General features: G+C 38.4%; 1 protein-coding gene across 1 annotated transcript; it reads left to right on the forward strand.

Annotated features, from left to right (window-relative positions):
* The first annotated feature begins 1112 nt into the window (after positions 1-1112).
* On the forward strand, positions 1113-24609 carry LOC149839550 (uncharacterized). The gene is made up of 7 exons (XM_090002617.1): positions 1113-2658; positions 9170-9587; positions 9923-10067; positions 21919-22034; positions 22113-22191; positions 22419-22652; positions 23953-24609. The coding sequence occupies exons 1-7, from the start codon at positions 1362-1364 to the stop codon at positions 24322-24324; spliced, it is 2661 nt and encodes an 886-aa protein (XP_089858743.1). The 5' UTR covers positions 1113-1361; the 3' UTR covers positions 24325-24609.
* The last annotated feature ends 414 nt before the right edge of the window (positions 24610-25023 follow it).

Raw genomic sequence — 25023 nt, forward strand, 5'->3', positions numbered from 1 at the left:
GGTATGCTGACACGCCAACCCGACCCGATTGCCACCCCTACTCTCAGTGGTACAACTTGAACTGAATGAATGATCAATTCAACAATTGTCTAGATTCTAAAACACTGGTCATGGACAACAGTCCCAATGCATTGTTTTCAGCAACGTCTCTCACTGCTCCCAAACAACAACACAACGTCAGATTCAAGGCTCCCAAACATAGCCTTAATCAGCTTACAAAATTTTCAGAAGCTATTCTGATGAACCAGAAAGATAAAGTGGTACATTGAAGAAACCAAAATAAGTTTTTTGTTTAAGCATACTGCCGAACTCATCAATTGGATTTGATAAGCAGTCCAGTTTTTTAAATGTGATCTTCATGGATTAGACGACAACTATAAACACTTTGTCAATAATATAATCACCACAAAACCTCCCATATTCATCATATGCCTCTGGAGTCCCCCAAGCGTGGGCATGCTTATGACAGTGGATCCAATACCCAATTTTCAACATCAAAAGGGAGGAATCCCTTATCCCTTTTGGATCTATCAAATCAAATCCAGAGTCCAAGATTGGCTTGAACCACTCAAACCTGAACGCGTCTACGCCCTAACTAGGACCACATGACTCTGCTCCCATCGATCACAAAAAAAATCAACGGCCATCATACCTTCTCCGTGGATCCACATTTTTTTGTGGTCCGAATCCCACTTCAAAAAGACACGAACGATTCCCCCCAAAACGAATCAAGAGACGCAAAGTTACATTTTTTAAATATATAAGTAGTAAATGGAGAGCCGAGTGATCATTTTAATTAGAATACAGCTAATACGTATCATTGTTTCATCAATCTATCATGCTCCTACTAAGCGTCACGTCAGCTTTATCCAGGATCACTTCAACGAAAAAAGAGTTTGGACAAAAAAAAAAAAACAGGATTTGGATTGCCGCAGAGATGTCTGCGAAATGACTGAAATACCCTCGGGATCTGGATCAGCGTCCCAGGCGTCTCCTCTCGTGTTCCTCGTATCGGCTTCCTGACCGTCCATCCATGGCGATTATCCGATTCTCCGATTGAGCGGCCGTCCTTCTAGGGTTTCTTTCGCGTTCGGAAACGGATAGTCGAATCGCTTCGAGACAAAGATATCGTCTTCCCTCGATATCTAGTGTTTCGAATTTGCTGAGTTTTTTTTTTTCTTTTTTCTTGCTCATTCCCTCAGATTAGGCCGTTTTGGATTTTGGTGTAACTGTTTTCGTTTGAATTTCATCTTTCCTCGAATTCGGATTTTGTATTCTTGTTCTCGTTTCTATAGGTCTTTTTCTTGGTGTTAGTTTGGGTTTTGAGGGGTTTCTTTAGTGTTGGGGTCAGGGTTTTAAGGATGGTGGCATATGGGGCTTTGCCTGGACAGAAGGAAAAGATTTCTTCTGGGAATGAATCTGAATTCGGTCGCTCTCCCGTGGATTCCTTCATCAATTCTATGAATTTGATGAGGGAAGCGCTCGTTCCCCTGGAATCGGGCATCCGACGAACCGTGAAAGATTTGGAATTTCGGTTCTTGTGCGCAAAAGGCACTTCGGTGAAGTCGGATTCGCAATTGTTTGCTCAGTTGAGTGCTAACACACACAGGAAAGATTGCCGGGTTCATAGTTGTTGCTCGACTGGAGCCCCCCGAGACGCTGTTGTTGATGAGAGGAAGATGAACAATTCGATTAAGGTTCTTGTTAAGGGGCTTGGCGGCCTGGTTTTCCGGAACTCTGGGAGGGATCGTAGATCTGATTTCCCAAAGAAGGGGCTGGAAGACGAGGATATGAGTTCATCTACCGCTGGTAAAGATGACGTGTCGTGCTCGAATTGCTTGCAGTTTGCATTCATATGGTCCCTTTTGTTCAACAATTTCGTTCAAGCTATTCCGAGCCCTTTTAAGAGTGTGAAGAAGTGTTTCAAGAAACAGGGTAGGGAAAATGACAATGATGCAGCCTCTTGTCTTGCTCGACTAGATGGTAGAAATGTAATCCAGAGGAGTTTTGAGAGAAATCTTTTGTTTCCGTGTGTTGGGCCATCGCCAATGAATGACGCTTCTTGTGAAAGAACGCATGCCCAGATGAATGATAAGGAACATCATACTGTTAAAGACGGTGAAAAGCCCCCAGTTCAGATCCTCATTGGGTTTGTTTTTGATCGTTTCTCAACAAATCTTCGAAAGGTGGATCAAATTTGTCTAGAAGGCAATGCTTGTAATAACCATGATCACAAAGATAATGCTATGGATTCTAGGCCGGGTGAATCATCATCTCCGCTGTTTTATCATCTAGGGGTTGTAACTAGTATCTTGAAGGGGAGGAAAGCAGATGTTGATTCTCTTTTGGCAAACCTGAGGTTTGCAAGAATGGGAGGGGTACCACCAAGTGTGGTTGGAGTGACTTCAGCCAAAGATGATTGTCAAGATCGTCTCACGAGCACAGCTGATACTGAGGCTAGTTCCCCACAGAAGATTGCATCTGGATTGCTTAATATTCCATTGTCTAACGTTGAGCGGCTGCGGTCCACCATATCCACCGTGTCTCTGACAGAATTGCTTGATCTTGTAACCCAGATAAAAAAGTCTTCAAAAGACCACCCAGACAAGAGGAAACTCTTCTCCGTTCAGGATTTCTTTAGATACACAGAGTCTGAAGGTAAGGACTTGCATTCTTACATCTGTTTTATTGGTTTCTTTCAGCATTCCTTTCTATTGATCATTGTTAATGGCCACTTTAGTGGTCTGCGGAGGTTCAAACGAGGAAAGGCTTACGGTGGATACCTAGGCACCCAGAGACGAGGAAGGGCGTAGCAAGCGACCAAATGCTTTGGGGAGTTGAAAATAAGCATAGATCCGCAGTTCTTTTGACAAGATGATAATGCCTTGAGATACCTGTGATACCTTAAAGTAATATATGAAAACTAGGAATTTGAGGACCTGTGTGCTAACCCTGTGAAACACTTCAGCATACTATTAAAGTAAACCATTGCATAGGCAGGTTGCTTCTCTTCCTCCAACTTTCCTGGGTAACTGGTATCTTCACAGGGTAAAATTTCTCATTGTAAGATTTGTTCTCATGTTGCATGCCCTAAAGTTTTCTATTAGTGGTTGGTTGGTTACTTGTTCTACTTGAGGGGGCGTTGTTAGCCTAAACTCATCCATTGTTGCCATGTCTCTGAATGATACTGAACAAGACACCTGTTTCAAATAACATGATGGAAGCAGATATTCCACAGGTCTTGAAGCTATAAATTTATTTCTCCTCTTTGTCACTCTATGAGCTGTATGAGTTTATCAATTTAAAGAGCAATATGGAGAAGGAAGTGGTTTTAGCATTGTGAATGGCAGAGTGGCTGGCGGACCTATGGAAGACAAGGGCTGAAGCTTTGATTATATGTCTTAGCATCAGTTTATTTCATAGGTATTTTGTCTTGATATAATTCAAGCTGGTCTGTGTTTTATTCAATATTCACTGAAGGGACATCCTTGGGAGCACAACTATATATAGGTAAAGAATGTTGTGGATTACTCAGGATAAATATAAAAGTCAAGAATCTTGTGGGTCACTCATGATCAAATATATTCATCTTGAACTTTGGCCTAGAATACAAGATTCTTTTCAAAGTAGGGTGGCATCAGTCATAGGTATATGAACTTTTCATGGTCAACTTATATATTACATGGAACTGCAGTTTTTTATTATTTTGATATTGCATACACTGCACTGATCAATATAATCTCTGGTGATGTTATTATCAGACACCCATAGAGGAGGTTGAATCGATTCCATTGCTCTTTGTAATTATTATGTTTTGGAGACTTTAGGAGGGAGAAAAAATCATCCTTATCTTAAAGGAAATGTAATAGAAGAAAATAATATTCTTATTTTCTTATTCTTTAGAGGTAACAGGGACGAAAATGAATAGAATGAAGAAAAAGAGAAGTATCTCCATGTTTTTCTCTTAAGTGATGATGTAATTGAAGGTTCTAGTTTATGGACATTTTGGAGGAAGAAGCATTCCCGTCTGTGCACGGAATAGATGTGGAAGGGAAACACATAGGATGGAAAAATAACATCAATCTGCAGTATATCACGTCCTATTTTTTGCTTCCATGCTTAATCCGCAAGCTTGGGTTTGCATAAGTTAGGTGGAGGTAGTTAATTGAACAAGTATAAAACATTGAAAAACCAATTAGATGAAAACTAATATGTATGTTTCACACATATCCTAGGGGGGAGTTGTAACGACCCCAACTCATACTCAAGAAAAAACACAGGTTTTTTTTTTTTGAAACAATTGCGGAAATCTTTCTAGAGACCTAGGGCTTTTACAGTTTCATACAACTAGGAAACTCGACAAACCAGAAGGGATCTTACACCTCATCTTTCAATCCAAACCCAAACTGAATCAACTTTTTTAATTAAGAAATGATAGAGTAATGAGACAATTAAATAAGAACATCATAGTGCATAAAGGAAAATAAAAAGAAAGAGCCCCGCTGTCTATCAAAGTTTGCCAAACAATCATGTGATCCCCTCGTACCTCCTTTCATGAGCAAGTCGTCTCACTGAGCATCTGAGGCTGCGAAAAACATCAAAAGTAGGGTGTCAGAATCCAAAGAATTCTGCGTATGAATCCCTCTAATGAAACAAATAAGCATAAAGAATACAGATATGATTCATGCAATAATTTAGAGGGATGCTATTAGAACACTTTTCATAATTTAATAAGCAGTAAAGACATTCATCATGCAACATGATGCAATATCATAGAATTCAACCATGCATTATAAGTAAGGAACACAAATAAATATGCATGATCTAATGCATAACAGGAAGATGCATGATGTCAGTGCACTTGCATGAATAAATTATTATCTTTATCAAGTTCTCTTATCATATGCATGTCCCTATTAAGATGCACACAATTTAAGTTCCTCTTGTTTTTTTACAGTTGCCCGCAGATACACCAAATAGGTAAGAATTCTCGAGGTCAAGTAAGGTTTTCAGGGTAACTTAGCACATAAGTTGTATTTTATTATTGGGTTTCAAACTTAGCCCTCGACTGAAACAACCTTCAGAACATTAGACCACCTATCTAATGTCGGGACACTAGGGACCACCCATTCACAAGTGTCACTTTTCTTGGTATACCAAAACAACAGCTGTGTCTACACACCACTCCCAAACAAAGTGACAGAAACTCCCTAAAACCGTGGCCAAGCGAAGAACCTCAATATCAAGTTAAGGAGCACAACAACGCACATGGAGTTTTTGTATCCTCACGGTCCCCAAACCGCTAAGCCCAAGATTACCTTTTCGTAGAAGGAACATCAAGGGAACATAAATTATACTGTTCTCTTAATTTATCTTCTTATTAATATCAATTTTTATTATTTGTAATTCACCATACAAAATTAATAATATAAGTTCGCATATCCACATGCGAAGCTTTTCACGGTCCACCCGTGGCATCAATAGAACAGTGCAATTAGAATCACAATATCAAATAAGATTTTTGCAATGCATAAACAAGGAGCACACCGGCTCAAGGCATTCCACTGCCCATGATGATCTACTTTGATCATCCATGCATTCATATGCAAAAATAATTAGGAACATGCCAATGCATTAATTTCATGTCACATGCTTTCAAATGCATAACCATGCATGCTTGTGACTATATCCTTAAGCATGTATTTATATCCAGACGTATGCATTCACATAACCATACCCAAAGCATACTTCTATTCATGAACCAATTCAAGTAAACATGTGAACCAATACATGCTTTTAATCATGAATCAATTCAACTAAGCATGTGAACATTCATGAATCATCTCAAGTAAAACATCTGGATGCTTATATGCAAGCAGGTCCACGAAATGGCACATCAACTTTATATATACCCATCAATGACAAACTTTAGAAAGAAAGAAAAAGTAACTACAAAATAAAGGATCAAGAACATAACATAAACGAATTTAGGGACATGGTGTTGATTGTGCTCATCAAATGCCACGGGCCTTTGCAGCATGTCAGATATCTGCATTAGGTGCTGCTTATGTTGACACAAGATACAGACATAAGCGTTAAAAGAACTGTCACTATAACATAGCCATACACTTTCTTGAGGGATTTACAATGACTCAGCCTCTAAAATATTTTTGCGGCATCAGAACTTGCAAATCATTGATTGAGCCCTATGCCAATAGGAAATTTCACTATATGGTTTTGCTCACTCCAAGTCCATGCTGAATTTTTAGTGACCAGGGATTAGCTGGTGTGAGTCCCTGACTGGGAAACAACCTAATGACAAGGGGAGATAGAGAATAAAGAATTGCAACATGAGAAGTGGGAACTTAACCACACAATTAACATCACAAAAAGCACCCTTTACCATACCATACATTAATCCAAATCCAGTGCAAGTGACAAAAATCTGAAAATTTACTTACATATCTACACACGTTCATTTTATGTATGCACATGCATTAGAAAAATCTTGAAATAACATATCACGCAGGTATGTCATCTCGAGTCAAACCTGTTGAAATTCCACTCTTAGCATGGAATAAAAACCAAAACATATACACTTACCAAAAACTGGAAATTTCATGCATTACTGAATATTTCTATATATATATATATGTATGTATATATTTATATACATATATATTTTTATTTATACATATATGTATTTTTTTTTTAAAGGGTCTTAACACCCAGCCGACCCAGTCAGCTGGGGTCCCAATCAGGCCCTGCCGACCCTGGTCGGCTGAGTCTGGTCTGATCAGACCCAGCTGGCCAGGCCTGTGCTAGTCCAGCCAAAAGGCTGGACTGGGCTTGTCAGGACCCTGCCAGCCCAGGCTGGCCGAGCCAGCCCAGTCGAGGTTACTCGGCTGGGCCTGACAGACCGAGCACCAGCCTAGCCTGGGCCTGCATAAGTGCTGCCAGGGACTTGCAGTTAGGGGTGGCAAAATCTAACACGACCCGCCAACCTGCTTCTTAGCCGGGTTCGGGTTTGGCTTAAACGGGTTTGTGTCGTAAACGGGTCGACCCGCCTAACCCATTTATTAAACGGGTCGGGTTCGTGTTAGGGGTATGCCAACCCGCCAACCCGGCTGACCCGTTTAATAAACGGGTTAGGCGGGCGGGTCAACCCGACCCGCCGAGAGGGGGTGAAGCCCCCCTTCTCCGGCCCTCTCTAGATGGGCTGGAGAAGGAGGGTTTCCTCTTTTGATGAAACTCTCTTTCCCTTTCTAACACTCTTATTTTGACTTTTTTTTCAAAGTTTTCAATTTGCTTTAGAATTCTTTCTAAAACTTTCTTTAGCCCTCTAAGGCATATACAAGGACTCTTTTAAGAAGTCCTAATCAACCCTAAAATAAAAATTCGGAATTGAATGGAATTAATTAATTATTTGGTATGAAATAATTAATAATTATTTAAAAGTTTCCAAAAATAGCCAAATTAACTTGAGAGGCTGTTAAACCTTAATTAACTCAAATTTAAAGCTCCTAAATGAATTTAAAGCTATAAAATCATTGGGCATGGATTTGGATTTGGATCCAAGATCCAAATCCATTTCAAAAATCCAAATAAATTTTTGGACTGGACCAAATATAGATTAATATGGGTCTCGGATAGATCCCAGATCCATATTAATTTAGATCAAATCCATCGAATCCAGTCCAATCCAAATCCAGATCCAAATCGATAAACTGCTCATTTTTCAAAAAAATGTGATTTTGAGGCCAACCAGAACTCGAATTCTGGAAAGTAACATATCGTTGCGCTCGGCATTTCGAGGCGCATCCAACGATATATCACATGAATATAAATCCTGAATTTTGCTTGAAAATAACCTGAATTTCGCTTGAATTTAAAGGTTGAAAATAAAAATCATTCTCATGTTTCGATTGGCTCGTCTCGACCTAGCTGATGAGACCTGGGCCATGCCCAGACTCAAAAGCATCGATCTAAAATCAATGTTCAAACGATTTTTCTCCCATAGCCAATTTTTCGAAAAATCTCAAGTGTGAAAATATGCGATATTACAAGAGCAATGTTGTAGTTACAGATTGCAGTATCATACTGTATAGGATATATTACTGGTATACATATTTATCTTTACCAACTGATGCTGCTAATTTATAAGCTATAAATAAAAAATGTAAATGATATATAGCTAATTTACTCTTGAACATGAACTATAAAGCTTTAGGTACTTATGGTTTGTGAATGTTAACAAGTTCATGAAGTTTTTGGTGCCAAACTACCCTTCTGATACCTTATATATAATGGAACTCTCAAGAGTACCTCATATAATTTCTGAAAAGGTACACTCTTCTAAATTGAAGGTTTATGAAGGTACTGCTGTATTTTGAAATTTTGTCTTTGTCAATTGCATCAAATCCAGCAAAAGATAATTATACCAAATGGAGCTAGGAAGCTTCAGTGCTTGACATCTTGTCTGATATCAGCTCATATTTATCTGTTTACATATCTGTGCTGTCGCATGGATATTCTGTTTTTACTCTTTTATGCGTCACTATGTACCACTTTTGTCGGAAAACTCCATCCTATAGCTTCCCGTATGAATGTTTGATATGACCATATCAGTGTGATAATGCCAAAATCTCTCTGCGTGTGTATGTACGTGTATAGGAAGTCATCAGATTAGATGCCCAGAAGCAAAGGGGCTTTATCTTCATCTTTTGATATTTGTTATCTGAATATGGTCACGATAGCCATATGCTATGTCACAAGGATACGGCTGTGGGTATGGGGATGTAGCCATTTTTATGAAATTCCCAATATCACTAACATATAAGGGGATATGGTACGGGAGGCAAAATGGAGTGTCTGTGTGACATAGACGATATGTTGGAGAAAAAGAAAATGCGAAACTTTAGCCATACATTTATAGACAGCAAAGTTTTTCTATACAGGGAATAAATGTCCTTTGATTATCTCAGAAGCACTTCTTCAATCGTGGTTGCTGTTGTATTGTATGTCAGATTCTTCTAATGGATTTTTTTTTGAAACTGATTATGCATTGTTGTTGAAATGATCTCATGATGTTTGGTAATCCTAGTTGCTATAAAAAGTTGATTCTTTCAAGTGAATTGTGCACAATTAACCACATCTATGTATTATCCAGGTAGGCGTTTATTTGATGAGTTGGACAGAGATAGTGATGGCCAGGTAACACTTGAAGATCTTGAAATTGCAATGCGGAAGAGAAAATTACCCCATAGATATGCACATGACTTTCTTCGGCGCACGAGGAGCCATTTATTTGCCAAGTCCTTTGGATGGAACCAATTTTTGTCCTTGATGGAACAGAAAGAGCCAACTATTCTTCGTGCTTATACAACATTATGTTTGAGCAAATCAGGCACATTGCAGAAAAGCCAAATTTTGGCATCATTAAAAAGTGTAGGGCTTCCAGCCAATGAAGAAAATGCTATTGCTATGATGCGCTTCTTAAATGCTGATGCAGAGGAATCTATATCTTATGGCCACTTCAGAAGTTTTATGCTTTTGCTTCCATCAGAGCGGCTCGAAGATGATCCAAGGCAAGACTACTTTATAGAAGGCAATACAATAACAAATATTTTGTACAAAGGAGGTGTCTGTTATTATCTGGACTTTTTGGAGCTACAAAGTTTGCAGTTATACAGAAACAAGCAACATGTTTTTTTTTCATTTTTTTTTCTTCATTGAGATTTACGCCAATAGAATACTATTATAAGAGAGTTGTTCTTTTATGTGTAAGATCTGTAGCCTATAATGATGATGCCTGACAGAGTTTAGACATGAGCTACATCAGGAATTGTGAAGATAGTGGTAAATACTGTTGCTTTATTAGTATGTTTCCAGGAAATCTTGATATGATTTAATTTCCTGGCAGGAGTCTATGGTTTGAAGCTGCTACAGTTGTTGTTGTTGCTCCGCCAGTTGAAATACCTGCTGAAAATGTTATTAAATCTGCATTGGCAGGTGGCCTTGCTTGTGCACTGTCTACATCTCTTATGCATCCAATCGATTCGATGAAGGTAACATCTTTTCTTGCAACCATTAATAACACCTGTCTTTACTCCGTGGAAATGGCATCTGAGTTATATTACTTGCTAATGTGATTTGGGATTTTAATATTTGTCAAGTTATGCAAAAGTAAATCTCCGGTTTCTTAGGGGCTAATTCCTCCTATTGTGGACCAAATTTGGTGCTTGATTGAATCACTAATTTCCTTAATTGACATGAATTGGAATGGGCAAATGTACTAATTGGACCTGTATCTCAAATGTCATTTTTTGCAAACATTTTATGCTATATTTCTCCATTGAAAATAAGATGAGAGAGAATCGTTTACGGTGGATTGGACATATTCGGCGAAGGCCTAATGATGCTCCAGTTAGAAGGATGGAGAAATGGGAAAATATATTAGTTAAAAGAGGTCGGGGTAGGCCTAGGAAGACTTGGATGGAGATGATAGGAAAGGATATGAATGCTTTGAACCTCACCGAGGACATGGCATTGGATAGAAATGATTGGAGGAGAAGGATTCATGTGGAAGACCCAGAATGATTTTCTTTTTTGGTTCATATCGCCGACCCCAATTATTTTGGGATGAAGGCGTAGTAGTTGTTGTTGTTGTTGTTGTTGGTTGCTTCATGATTTTTACTGAGGCCATCTTTGCTTAAATTTTCGCTTGGACAAGTTTTTTCTTGTGTCAAGACTAGCTAGAGCAGAGTGGAGTTGTGAATCCTTTGACTTTTTGACACATTTGATATAACTATTCTAAATTTCCTCTGTGAGCATGTTTAAATGAATTATGTAGTTTTCAAGGCATTAAACTTTGGTTTACAATGCTAATATGTTTTTTGTAATCGGTTCTTCGTTTAAGAGAATATAATCATAAGCTTATTGTTGTAAGATTATTTTGGGATTGTGCATTTTTTTATCTTGTAAATATGCTGTATTGTTCATTATGAGCTGAGCTTGAGAATACCTGACTGTAGATAGTCTCTGTAATGCCCTAAAATTTCAAACTTGTAAAATTTTGAAAATACTTGGAAAACATTTCATTTTTCAGAGTTTTTATCAGCGAAAATGATTTTTTTGAAAAGCAAAACAAGTTTACAACTTTGGGCACGTTAGCATAAAAATCCATCATTTACCCAAACATATTTAACGAGACAAATAGTGAGTCAAATATTCATTATGAAAACTATCAGTTGTACAAAAGTTAGGGCTTCTCCTTATACAAAACTCCAACTAAAACAGGTGTCCCGGTCACAGAACTGCGAGCAGAAGAGTGAAGTCTCAGGCCATCTCGCATCCCGCCATCGGCTGTCTGAAAAACCTACTCGTCACCAGCGCCCATAAAATGGGTCAGTTTCACAAAAAACTGGTAGGTACGCAAGCAAGACAATATGAAACCAAAATTAAAGCAGGACATATTATGCTAGCATGATAATCAGTTTAAAGCAATAATTAAGTTACACTAGCATGAGTAGTTAATTACGCATGAAATAATCTATTTCTAACATGGATAATTGATTCCATAAGCGGAGAACAGTCAACTAAAGCAATTAACTAACAGAGGATATAAGCATATATAATGAGCAGTTCATCAATCTCAAAAATGCACATTCAAACAAATATTGTGAACAAGATATTATGTTTCGATATTAGCTGGCTTGTAGGTATGTACAAACGCGAAATGTAGAAACAACCGAGACTGATCTGGGGGTTTATTATGTTATATATTTTATGATACCCCAAATTGATAGTTGAGTCTGCTCCTAAGAGAACAGTCAGTGACCAAGAGAGGATTCTCCAAAGGCATTCGTGGCCACAGAAGCATTCTACTTCTGCAAAAGTTCATAGGATCTACCACCTAGGATAATTTCTAGTAGTGCCGTCCCCTAACACTGATGACTGAGGACATTGAGTCATTTGCCTGAGGGGTATTTGTTAACAACCTGTCCATCAGAGTTTTTGTACCATCCATCAACTCTCTTGATGAAAACAAGAGGCGAATGGGCACGTCAGGGGTTACTTAAGTGACACCTCATCCTATATGGTCTGATCCTTTAGACTCACTCGCACATCTTGCTTGTGAAGGCGAATCATCACCATTTTATGTGATTTCAACAAGGTGCTCATTGCACGTTTCGAGGTTTTCATCGACCTCTCATCTTACTCACCGTAGTACAAACATACCGTACCTGTCTAAAGGTACGACTACGATGATAGAGGCATGGATTTCTCAAAAGATAACTCAACACAGAGTTTCACAAGTACATGCTGAAAGAACTTTAAATATTAACATGCATAGACTTGCGAAACAGGAAACAATCATGCATGGTTTGGATTATCTATGAATCTGAAATGCTTCTCCCAAGTGTACCAACTTGGGGGAAAGCTAGTTGCTAAGTTGCAACCCACAACACTCTCTAGCTTTGCTTCGCAAGACTGCATACCTGAGATGCCGGAATTCGTGTAAGGAAACCTCCTCTCGAGACCGTAGCGCCTGTACGCAAATTCGCGTCTTTTTTAAAAAGAGCAAAAATGGTACGCGCTCTTACGCACCCTGCGAGACCTGCATTTAAGGAGTAATAAGTACTCAAAAAACGTGAGTCTGCGCTCTAAGTGCGGCGGCAAGGAAAAACAAGAGCAGAAATACGAAAGCAATTGCCTATGCACATAAAGCGCGACGGCAAAGCAAGTGCGAAATAGTAAAAGCAAATACAAGTCGGTGCATTCTAGCGCGGCGGCAAAATAAGTGGGAAAGACAGGAAAGCAGTAAAGAACAAAAAAAAAACTGCGAAAGTTAAAGCCTATGCACATCAAGTACGTCGACAATAGAAAGCAGTAAAGACAGAAAAGTAAATGCGAAAGTAAAAGCCTATGCACATCAAGCACGGCGGCAACAAAAAAACAATAAAGATAGGAAAATAAAAATGACAAGGATCGCAAAACCGCGTCCTTGAGTTAAAGGCGTACGCATATAGATATACGTATACATATATTGTCCTTTGTCCTTTCTTTTCCATTTTTAAATTTTAATTTTAATTGCTTTATTTTAATTCGTCCATTGTCCTTTGCATAACTTCCCCTACCTTGGAGAGTCGTGACGTTGCGTACGTCATCGAGCATAAGTAATATACGTCTTGGGGCGCGGGCGAGCTTTGTTGCGCAAGCTGCGAAGAACAAAAGAGTGAGTTCTCATAGTACGGGTGTTCAAAAATAAATGAAGGGGGTTGCAAACCCCGAACAGGGAGAAAGAGGGGGCTAAGCTCACTCGGACGAGTGAGCTCGCTACCCCCCCCTCCCTTCGAAACATAAAAAAGGGGGCAGCAAGGGTGGGCTCGGCTGTCAGGCCGAGCTTGACCCTGACCTGCACAAGAAGAGGGACAGGGGGTGGGCTCGGCTGTCAGACTCAGCCCGACCCCGGTCCAACAAGGGAGGACGAGGAGGGAGGCAGGGGTTCTGCCCCTGCCTGCCAGGAGATGTACAAACATGGGCTTCTTGCCTGAGAAAGTAGAGGGAACAGGGAGGGGTCCAGCCCCTCTTCTGCGTACAAAGAGAGCATAAGGGGCTCGGTCCCTCCCCTGCAAACAGAGGACATAGGGAGGGGGCTCAGCCCCTCCCCTGCATACAGAGGGAACGGCCCCTGCATACAGAGGGAACAGTTTGCCCCTCCCCTGCGAAAATGGGAAGGCAGGGAGGGGCTCAACCCCTCCTTTGCGAAAACGGGGAAAATAAAAAGAAGAAGAAGTAGAAGTAGAAGAAGAAGAAAAAAGAAGACAACATAGAGAGGGAGGAGGGTTACCTGAGAGGGCCGACGAAGGGGGAGGTTGAGTGCCGGCATCGGGGCCTCCTTCGGTGAGCCGAAGAGGACGAGGGAGGAGAGAGAGCACGTGAGGGAAGTGGGAAATGACAGCTAGGCTGCCAGTGGCGAGTGGCCGAACGCGGAGTGGGGTCGCCGACGGGGGCTCCGGCGAGCTGCAGGGGACGGAGGGGGCGTCGGGCGAAACAAAGGAACAAAGAGAGAGTGGGCAGCGAAAGGGGAGAGAGGGCTCCTCCGCCGAGGGTCGCCGGCGGCAGTGGTCGAAAAAAGGAAACAGAGAGGGAGCAGGGGTTGGTCGGGCGACGGGGAGAGAGAGAGGGCAGGGGGAGCAGGGTTTCTCGAATGAGAAACCCTCGCCCCTTGCGTGCTTTAAATAAGCACGGGGGAGGCGATAGGGTACCTGGGTTTGGGTCCGGGTCAGATCTGACCCGGGTCCTATATATATATTTATATATATATTTCTAAAAATTTCGGGCCTTACAATCTCAGCTTTTCATTGCTCGAAGAAAATATTGCTTCCATATGCATGTCATGTAATGTAATATTAACCTACATAAGTGGATTCACTTCTCTCTCTCTCTCATATATATATATATATAGGCTAACCTCGAGTATACCATACCCTCTAGTAGAAACAGCCTATTCCGTCACATTTCTTGATTTTTTTTTAAATCAAACCCTATGGGTTTGATCTATTATGGTTTGTTAGTTAAACACTATGTAACATGGACTCTTCTAACAAGGTACTGCACCCGCACCCGCACCCGCACCCGCACCCGCACCCGCACCCGCACCCGCACCCATGCGGGTGCGACACTTGGACACGGCTTCCTTTGTATCAAGTGAAGTCAACCACACTCTACCACACAAAGGTCTATTTCTGTCCAAAAGTAACTTGGACACGGCTTCCTTTGTGTCAAGTGAAGTCAATCACATTGAGGTCCATTTTTATCCGAAAGTAGATTCAGTTAACCCTAACCAAGTCTAGTTTTATCTATATTATATATATATAAATACATAAATGCACACACATACATGTATACATGTAAAGAGTCTTACACGCAATCAAGTCTACAAACAACTTGACAAAACATACATTCACCCAATATGGTAAACCAAAATAGCATACAAAATGCTCCACAACACAAACATAAGAATAGTGCATAAATGCACTTGAATCTGAATATGTAAGAGGTAAAACCCTCTACCTTTGTATTAAAATTACAATGGGCAGCATGCCCTTATTTATAGAGAGGTTACATGAGAGGAGCTATTAAAATAGCTGTTGGGCTACTCCCAACAGCTCTAATTAGAGCCATTGGGAGTAGCCCAACAACTCTATTCAAACAGTCAACATTTTGACTGTTTGACAGAACCTGACAAAAAGGCTGTTGGCTGTTTTGACAGTCCAACAGCTCTAGTCAATTATGACAGTTTGACAAAAAGACAAAAAAATAAGAAAGAAATAAAATTACAAAAATAAATAAATAAAAAAGTATTACAAGAATATAAGTATATACTTTAAATATATAGTTATATACATATATATATATACATATACATACTCTTGTATTATGAAAAGTATGCATATATATATATATAAATATATATATATATATATATATATATTCAAGTATATACATATATATGTCATTTTCTAACAGTCTCCCTCAAACTTATGGTGAAATCACCGAAAGTTTGTCAAGTAAAAAGTTGAATCTTGGTGAGCATAGTGCCTTGGTGAAGAAGTCAGCAAGTTGATATTCTGATGTCACATAGGGAAGATCAATAGTCTTCTTCAAATATTCTTCACGAAAAAAATGGCAATCCATCTCTATATGCTTAGTTCTTTCATGAAATGTATGATTTCGAGCAATGTATATCGAACTCTTATTGTCACAGCACAATCTTGTAGGATTCTAAAGGTGAATCCCCATATCTGAAATCAGTTGTTTGAGCCACACGACTTCCATAGTAGTAGTTGTCATTGCTCTATATTCAGCTTCTGTAGATGATAATGACACCTTTTGTTGTTTCTTGCACCTCCATGAAATCAAAGATTCACCTAGAAATATACAAAAACCAGTTGTTGAGCGCCTGTTATTTGAATCTCCTCCCCAATCAACATCAGAATATGCAATAAGATCTAAGGAGGAAGAAGAGGACAAAAAGACTCCCTTATTTATAGTGCCTCTGATGTATTTAATAATTCTCATGACTGCACTCATATGAGCTGATGTTGGAGCATGTTGAAATTGACTGGCTATATGTACAACATGGGCTATGTCTGGTCTTGTAATACTTAAATACATAAGAGATCCCACTAGTTGTCTGAAGGGAGTTGGATTGTCTAAAGGAACTCCATCATCGGCTCACATTTTCATTCCAACAATCTTTGGAGTATCAACAACTTTATCATATGAAAGTCCTGACCTGTCAATAATATCTGAAGCAAACTTTGTTTGTGACAATATGTATCCTCGGTTAGAGTATGAAACTTTTATACCAAGAAAGTATGTTAGAAACCCAAGATCTGTCATTTCAAAAGAATTTTTCAAAAACTGTTTTACTTTCTTGATTCCCTCCTTGTCACTACCTGTAATTAACATATCATCAACATATAAAAGTAAAATTATAATACCAACAGAAGAGTTCTTGATAAACAAAGCTGTATCAGTATAGCATGGTTTAAAACCATACCTTGTAATAACATTGTTAAAAGTATCAAACCAAGCTTTAGGTGCTTGTTTGAGGCCATATAATGCCTTTTTTAATTTAAAAACTTTACCTGAAGGAATTATTAATCCAGGTGGAATATCCATATATACTTCCTCATTGAGATTCCCATTTAAAAATGCATTTTTAACATCCATTTGAAATATATTCCAATTTTTAATAGCTGAAATAGCTACAAGCATTCGAACAGTAGTCATCCTGGCAACAGGAGCAAAAGTTTCTTCGTAATCTACTCCGTATTCTTGAGAATATCCTTTGACAACTAATCTGGCTTTATGCCTTTCCAAGGATCCATCACTTTTGGTTTTTACTTTAAAAACCCATCTACAACCTATTGTCTTTTTTCCTATAGGTAAATCCAGAATTTCCCAAGTATTAGCATCTTTAAGAGCTTCTAATTCTATGTGCATAGCTTTTATCCATTCAGGTAAATTTTTTGCTTCATTGTAACATGAGGGTTCAAAATATGAGTGGATAGCTATAAGACATGCTCTATGTTTAGGAGAGAATGAATCATAAGACACAAATTTATTTGGGATTCTTGAGGTTCGTTCTGATCTACGAATAGTGGTTTGTTCTTAAGGAATTTCTGATGCTTCATGATTACTTTGATTTACACCTTCATTGAATGCATTTCGATTTCTTCTAGTGTATACTATTGGTTCAACTATTGTTCTATTTTCAATAAGAGGTTCTACATAAATATTTTCATCATTAGACAATAGTTTGAACAAGAAAGAATAATCAGAGTTTATGTCTTCCGACATGTTTTCTTCAAATCCACTTTCATTTTCAACAAAATTAACATTCCTTGAAATGAGAAGTTTATCATTTTTGGTATCATAACATTTAAATCCTTTTTGTGTTTCTGAATAACCAATGAACGCACAGGAAATAGCTTTAGAAGATAGTTTATCTCTTTTATCATTCAAAACATAACATTTGCAACCAAAGATTCTCAGTCTTTGATAGTCAGGTTGATATTTGAATAATTTTTCAAAAGGAATTTCATTAGATAAAGTTTTGGAAGGCATCCTATTTATAAGATATACTGAGGTTAATGCAGCTTCAGCCCAAAGATTTTTTGGAACATTTTTAGCAATAAGAATTCTTGTAGTTTCCATAATATGTCTGTGTTTCCTTTCTGAAATTCCATTTTGTTGGAGGGTTCTGGGACATGATCTTTGATGTAAAATTCCTTCATTTTCTAAAAATTGTTTAAACTCATTTGACAAGTATTCTCCTCCAGAGTCAGTTCTGAGAATTTTGAGTTTACTTTCAAATTGATTTTTAATCATGTTATGGAATGTTTTGAAGGTTGCAAATACATCTGATTTATACTTAAGAAAGTAAATCCAACAATATCTAGTGAAGTCATCAATAAACACAACATAGTAGGAGAATCCGCCTTTAGAAGCTACAGGAGCAGGACCCCATACATCTGAATGAACTAATTCAAAAGGCATTGAGGAGTAAAAAGTTCTTTGACCATAAGGCAAGACTGTCATTTTACCAAGTAAACATTCTTTGCATTCAAAATTATCTTTACAAAGATTCTTGGTAATAGGTACAAAATTTAATTTTCTTATATTTGGATGCCCAAGTCTATGATGCCAAGTCCGTATGTCTTTTGTTTGGGCAGTGTTGCAAAATGATTCCTTTGGAATACAAAAGAAATCCATATAATAGAGATCTCCTTGCCTAGAACCTTCCCCAATCAATTTCTCGGACTGACGATCCTGCACCCAACATTTACTTGATGAGAAAATGACATCACATCCATGATCCGAGATTTGAGAAACAGAAAGTAGATTAAAATGAAGTTTTGGTATAAGTCTTATTTTCGGAATATAAAAGTTGTTATGTTTTGACAAATCATTTTTAAAAATTCCAACACCCTCTATTTCCAAGGCAGTACCATCGGCAGTGGAAACAAATGATGCATTAGGTTGACATTCGGATAGTATAGATCTATGTGGGGTCATATGAAAAGAAGCTCCTGAATCAAGAAGCCAAGAGCACATACCAGGAGTAGAAGAGGTTGCAATGGCCGCTCCTGAGGTAGATCCTTTAAGCAGTGGTTGCAATGCCTCCGTCAGTTGAGATAATGATTTGGTAAGGTCTTTGAGATTCAAAGTATCTTCATCTTGTTTTGATGGTGCAGCCGCAACACGCTTTTCTTGAGGCCTATATTTGTATCTAGGACATTGAGGCCTAATATGACCGGGCTCATTACATTTATGGCAAATGATTTTTTATTCTCCTCGATTCTTATTAAAATGAGGAGGTTTATATGGCTTGATATAGTGTCCTGGTTTTGATGCGGCAAGTGCGCAATACTCTTCTTGACCATTGCTAGAAGTAGCAAGCACACTAACATTTTTACTCATGTTTAGCCTAGTCTCTTCTCCACTAAGTTTAGTGAGAATCTCATGAATAGGAGGAGGTGATGAAGATGATAGCAAGGAGGCCCTTGTTTGTTCAAACTCGAGTCTCAAACCATAGAGAAAAGCGAAAAGTCTCTCTTCTTCAACTTGAACTCTCCGCATTTCTATACACTTTCCTTCCCATTTGGGTTCAAATTGGGCAAGTTGGGTCCAAATGGAAGATAACTCCATAAAATAATCTCTTATATTCTTATCTCCTTGTTTAATGTTTCTAACTTTTTCTTGGAGATAATACTTGTGAGCCATATCTTTTTCGGTAAACATACCTCTAAGATATTCCCATGCTTCATTTGCCTTTTTGTAACACAAAAGGTTTGAGGCAATTTTTGTCTCAACTCCACTAAGCATCCATGAAAGAATTTTGGCATTTTTCATTTCCCATTCATCTAATTTTTTGTAGTATTCTTCCATGGCTTTGTTTTTTTCTTCAAGACTAGTCTCAACGTCATTTTCACCTAATGTAATTTTGGGAGTGAGTTCAAGAATAGTACCTCTTACAAATCCCCACAAACCTTGACCCTTGTTGAATGTCTCCAAGTGTCCCGCCCAAATGTTATAGTTGCTTCCTTCAAGTTTGAATGGCGGAATGAAGTTGGAGTTGCTTGTATTGTGCGGAAAAAAATCACCCATGATGAATCCAAAGAAAAAAAGGAACCACCAATCACGAAAGAAAGAAGACACGCTTTACAAGGCAGCTCACCAATGCACGGTTGATCATACACCAAGCTTTGATACCATGTAAAGAGTCTTACACACAATCAAGTCTACAAACAACTTGACAAAACATACATTCACCCAATATGGTAAACCAAAATAGCATACAAAATGCTCCACAGCACAAACATAAGAATAGTGCATAAATGCACTTGAATCTGAATATGTAAGAGGTAAAACCCTCTACCTTTGTATTAAAATTACAATGGGCAGCATGCCCTTATTTATAGAGAGGTTACATGAGAGGAGCTATTAAAATAGCTGTTGGGCCCAACAGCTCTAATTAGAGCCGTTGGGAGTAGCCCAACAACTCTATTCAAACAGTCAACATTTTGACTGTTTGACAGAACCTGACAAAAAGGCTGTTGGCTGTTTTGACAGTCCAACAACTCTAGTCAGTTATGACAGTTTGACAAAAAGACAAAAAAATAAGAAAGAAATAAAATTACAAAAATAAATAAATAAAAAAGTATTACAAGAATATAAGTATATACTTTAAATATATAGTTATATACATATATATATATACATATACATACTCTTGTATTACGAAAAGTATGTATATATATATATAAATATATATATATATATATATATATATATATATATATATTCAAGTATATACATATATATGTCATTTTCTAACAATACATACATGCATACATACATATATATATATATATATATATATGTATTACTGTCACCGTTATCGATGATATTTTGAAAATACTGTGAGAAATACCGATATTTTAAGGTAGCCAATATAAAAGGTAATATCTCGCGATATTTTTCAAATATCACAAGAAGACAAAATATCGCAATATTTTTTGGAAAAAACTCATTTTTAAAAGTTTGAATTTCCTATTTTTTTGCTTCTTTTATATTTTAAAACCATTAAAACATGTTTCTTTATATTTTTGGAATTAAAATAATGCAAAACTTATTATTTTCTTAGTTTTTTGTTGTTATTTATATTTTTTCAATTTTTTAAACTCCCAAGATATTACTGAGATTTATCAACTTTTGAAAATCTCTCCAAGAAATACCCTCGTCATGAAATTACATTTAACGATACAGGTGACTATGATATATATATATATATATATATATATACACGCATCACAGTTTTTGAAATTGCCATGTCTTACCCCCCACACCCGTATCCGCGTCCGCACCCGCACCCGCACCCGCACCTATGTGACATAGGTTAAAAACATATTTTAGATCATCCGATCACATTGTATAAATAGATTTTTTTGAAGGCTTCAAAATTCAACGGTCCACAGTGTGTAAAAGTTTCACAATTGAGAAAATCAAGTTTTTACGTTGAAACTACTCAATCAAAAGTGCATTCCTTAGTAAGTGGGCCATGCTTATTTTTAGAAACATGGGGGTGGGGAGGGTCTTTGATTTGGGAAGCTAAGGAAATTATTGTCTGAGTTGCTTCACCCCAATTTATAAATATTTGGGCCTACTTGGAACTAAGGCAACTTTAGACCAAATACAAGTTTCAGAATTTGAAGTTTGGGTTGGTAATTTTTGGTGGTGATAATCCCACTCAATGACAGGGTATTTGATGTTTTAGCTGATTTAATTGGAGCTTCTGGAGTCCTTCTCTAGAGATGCTTGGAGTGTCAACTATCTGATTGACATGCACTATTTAATCTCAATTCAAACAATTTTTTATGCATTAGCTGGTAGAGGCATGTTCTTTTTGAGTTATTTGTGTTTTGTTTTCTTCTGGGGTATGGCGTTCCTCTTCTGATTTGCTTGTTTACTATTAATCTTCTTATCATCTCTTTCGGTATTCCTGGTGGTTGTGAGTCTTGCAATTGTGATACAGTTGAGTTGCACATGGCTGAGGATGCCAGTTTATCACGGAAGATCTTTGTGGATGTTCTATTCTTGTAGATGGTGCGAGTTATATTGATAGATGAGATTCTTTGTTTTTTAAAAGGCAAGCTGGGGTTAGGCAGACCCCATCAGTTACCCAATAATACCATTGGGATTTGAACTTACCACATCCCAACACAAGGTGATGTGTACTCACTGCTCCTACCAGACAACCAGAGTCCCCATTGATAGATGAGATTCTGTTCATGTTCTTCAGGTTATTTTGATATAGTTTGATTATTTCTTGGATTTTATCAGACCCGAGTGCAAGCATCAACTTTATCGTTTCCAGAACTTGTAAGGAAACTTCCACAAATTGGACTAAGGGGGTTATACAGGGGTTCCATACCAGCAATTGTTGGACAATTTTCAAGGTAAGTTTGTTTTAAGCAATTCCTTGTGATTGAAATTTGTTTATACTTATCTGATTATGTCACGTTCATTATCAACAGCCATGGACTACGTACTGGAATCTTTGAAGCTAGCAAACTTGTGCTAACCAATGTTGCTCCAACACTTCCTGAAATTCAGGTAATTAAGTTTTTTTTATTTGGATACAGTGGATCTCTTCTTTTTTCGTTTCACCACTGGCTTAGTTCCTGCTGCTTGCCAGTTTACCAACTCATTTAGGCCTGTAGTCTATTTTTTCGCTACACTGCACATTTTTCATAGACGTGTGATTAATTCCAGTGGATGTACGTGCTTAATAAAATTAGCTAGGGGTGCTGAAGAGTATGTTCTTTATCATGTCATTGCAGGTCCAGTCACTTGCCTCTTTCTGCAGCACTGTTCTTGGAACGGCTGTTCGAATTCCCTGTGAAGTGCTGAAGCAGCGGTTACAGGCTGGAATTTTTGACAATGTGGGAGATGCAATAGTTGGCACTTTGCAACAAGATGGTTTGAAAGGTTTCTTCCGTGGGACTGGTGCCACATTGTGTCGGGAGGTTCCTTTCTATGTTGCTGGCATGGGACTATATGCGGAAGCAAAGAAGGTACTGTTGATCTGATGGTGTCAGTAATTACTCTCACGAACAACACTCCTGAAGATTGTTGATTTCTCATTATATGCCTATTAAGCTATGTCACGTAGGGTAGGGTGCAGGTACGACATGGGAATTTCTAAAACTATGGGTATGGGGGTTATTGATGCACACATGCACATGTATGTATGATTTTATGTAACTAAGAGTGTGTGAGAAGGACCGTACAAGAGTGGATAAAAGCAACCTTTTATGCACCTTAAAGATGGATGAGAATGATTCTACATAACGGATAATGGGTCGGGTCCTGATAGGGCCATATTCGAAACTGGTGACACATACCCATGAAGCGTCAGTACCAGTACCAGTGTTAACACCGGTCAGCATGGATGCGGTGCCCTTCTGGAAGTACCAATGTTATATAGCTATCAAGCTATGATATCCAATGGATGAGTCTTTAGCAGGGTTACTGGAAACACTATAAGAGTGGGAAACATGTTTCACTGGAAACCGTTTTGGAAATGAGAAACACTGCAATTCCGAAACGTTTGGGAAACACCAAAAAATTCATGGGAAACACGTTTCCCACACCATGGGAAACAGTTTCCCATGCGTTTCCCCTCACGTTTCCCTTTCGTGGGATAGATGTTTTTTGTTTTATTAATTTATTATATTACATTTTGTTAATCGTTTCTCATGCATTTCCCAGTTTGTTTCCCATGTGTTTCCTGATTCATTTTTCAAATTATTTTCCGTTTCATATGCACCTGAAAAGCCTCATTTCCTGTTTCCGTTTCCCTTTTTGGCAACTTTAGTCTATAGACCGTCAAAAATTCGCTTGACTTCATCATAGCTGCCAATCAATTTAGAGAGAGAGAGAGAGAGAGAGAGAGAGAGAGAGAGAGAGAGAGAGAGAGAGATTCATTGGTTTATCCCCTTTATTGTGGCCTTGTCCCAATGGATAGGAGAGACGATTGGATAATGGACTTTCTTGTGGAGCTGATTAAAAAATTCTGAAGTTTTACTGAAAAGCTCACTTCGGTTTAAGAGAATTTCAGATAGCTTGATGCTCTTAACTGCTTTCTCAGCACCCCTATTTTCCCCACTGCCATTCAATTAATTAGATTGGTTTGTCCATTATTCTTCAGGGCTTGTACATAACTTATCTTTGAACTTGTGCTTTTATTCAGACAAAAAATTAGACGACGAAAGATGCTTGATTAATGGCTGTGTTCGCATTTGTGCTTCTGATATGGATATCTTCATTTCCTGGCTATTCAACTGTTGCTGACATGGATACCTGCATTTTCAGGCTACTCAGCAGAGCCTAAGGCGTGAACTTGAACCCTGGGAGACAGTCGTGGTTGGTGCCTTATCTGGTGGACTTGCTGCTGTTGTCACAACTCCATTTGATGTTATGAAGACAAGGATGATGACTGCTCCACAAGGTGTTTCAGTTAGTATGACAACCATAGCTTTCTCAATCCTGCGTAAGGAAGGCCCATTGGGTCTGTTCAAGGGAGCGGTACCAAGGTTTTTCTGGATCGCACCACTTGGAGCCATGAATTTTGCCGGTTATGAATTGGCAAAGAAAGCAATGGTTGGAAAAGATAATTCGGCCGAAGAAAATTCACAAATAATAGCTGCTAGCAAAAGCCAGGTAAATATACTGGTGCAAAAATAGTTGTTGCTGCTGCCAGTCAAATTTTTTTAATGGACACATCTGGTGGCTGTATTGTATTTGTCGACATCCCTGCAGTTTTACGAGCGTATGTTGCGGTCTATGGCACATAGATGTGCTGTTATTAGCTTGCATGTAAATGATATAAAGACATTGTTTGTAAATTGCTTCTATTAGTATGTTAAGCAAGCTTCACCAGCAGTGCCTACTCTTACCTGTTATGTGCAGATGATGTCTACAGTCACCAAATGTTGATATCATGTATATATGCAAAAATGAACTGCTAAATTCTGTTGAGGTTTTTTTGTGGTGCATTGATCGTACTCTCCTATATACGGCTTAATTTTTTTGTTGTATGTTTTGCTGGTCGGAATGTTTTGTTGTAATAAGTCATAATGTCATATTATAGACGAAGTATGTGAAAAAAGTTATAATATGAAGTGAATGCGTAATGGTTATAATAATATATGGGTGGTCATGATAAAATCATCACGTGATGTGGTGTAGTGCAGTTTTTTAGATTTGTACTGGGTGCGAGTCGGGACCCTAGTTCCCCTTGTCAGACTTGCCGCGTGTGTGTGCGTGCACACACGTGTGAAATGTGAAGCCATCGTATAGGCAAAATGTTTTATACTACTTGCAAGGATCGGCTAGGGTAGTGGTACGCAAAACTTTTCCTTCATTGTAAGAATTTCAAAATGA

The sequence above is a fragment of the Nuphar pumila genome, chromosome 4 (assembly GCF_984573655.1).
Source record: "Nuphar pumila chromosome 4, dmNupPumi1.hap1.1, whole genome shotgun sequence".
Classification (NCBI taxonomy): Eukaryota; Viridiplantae; Streptophyta; class Magnoliopsida; order Nymphaeales; family Nymphaeaceae; genus Nuphar; species Nuphar pumila.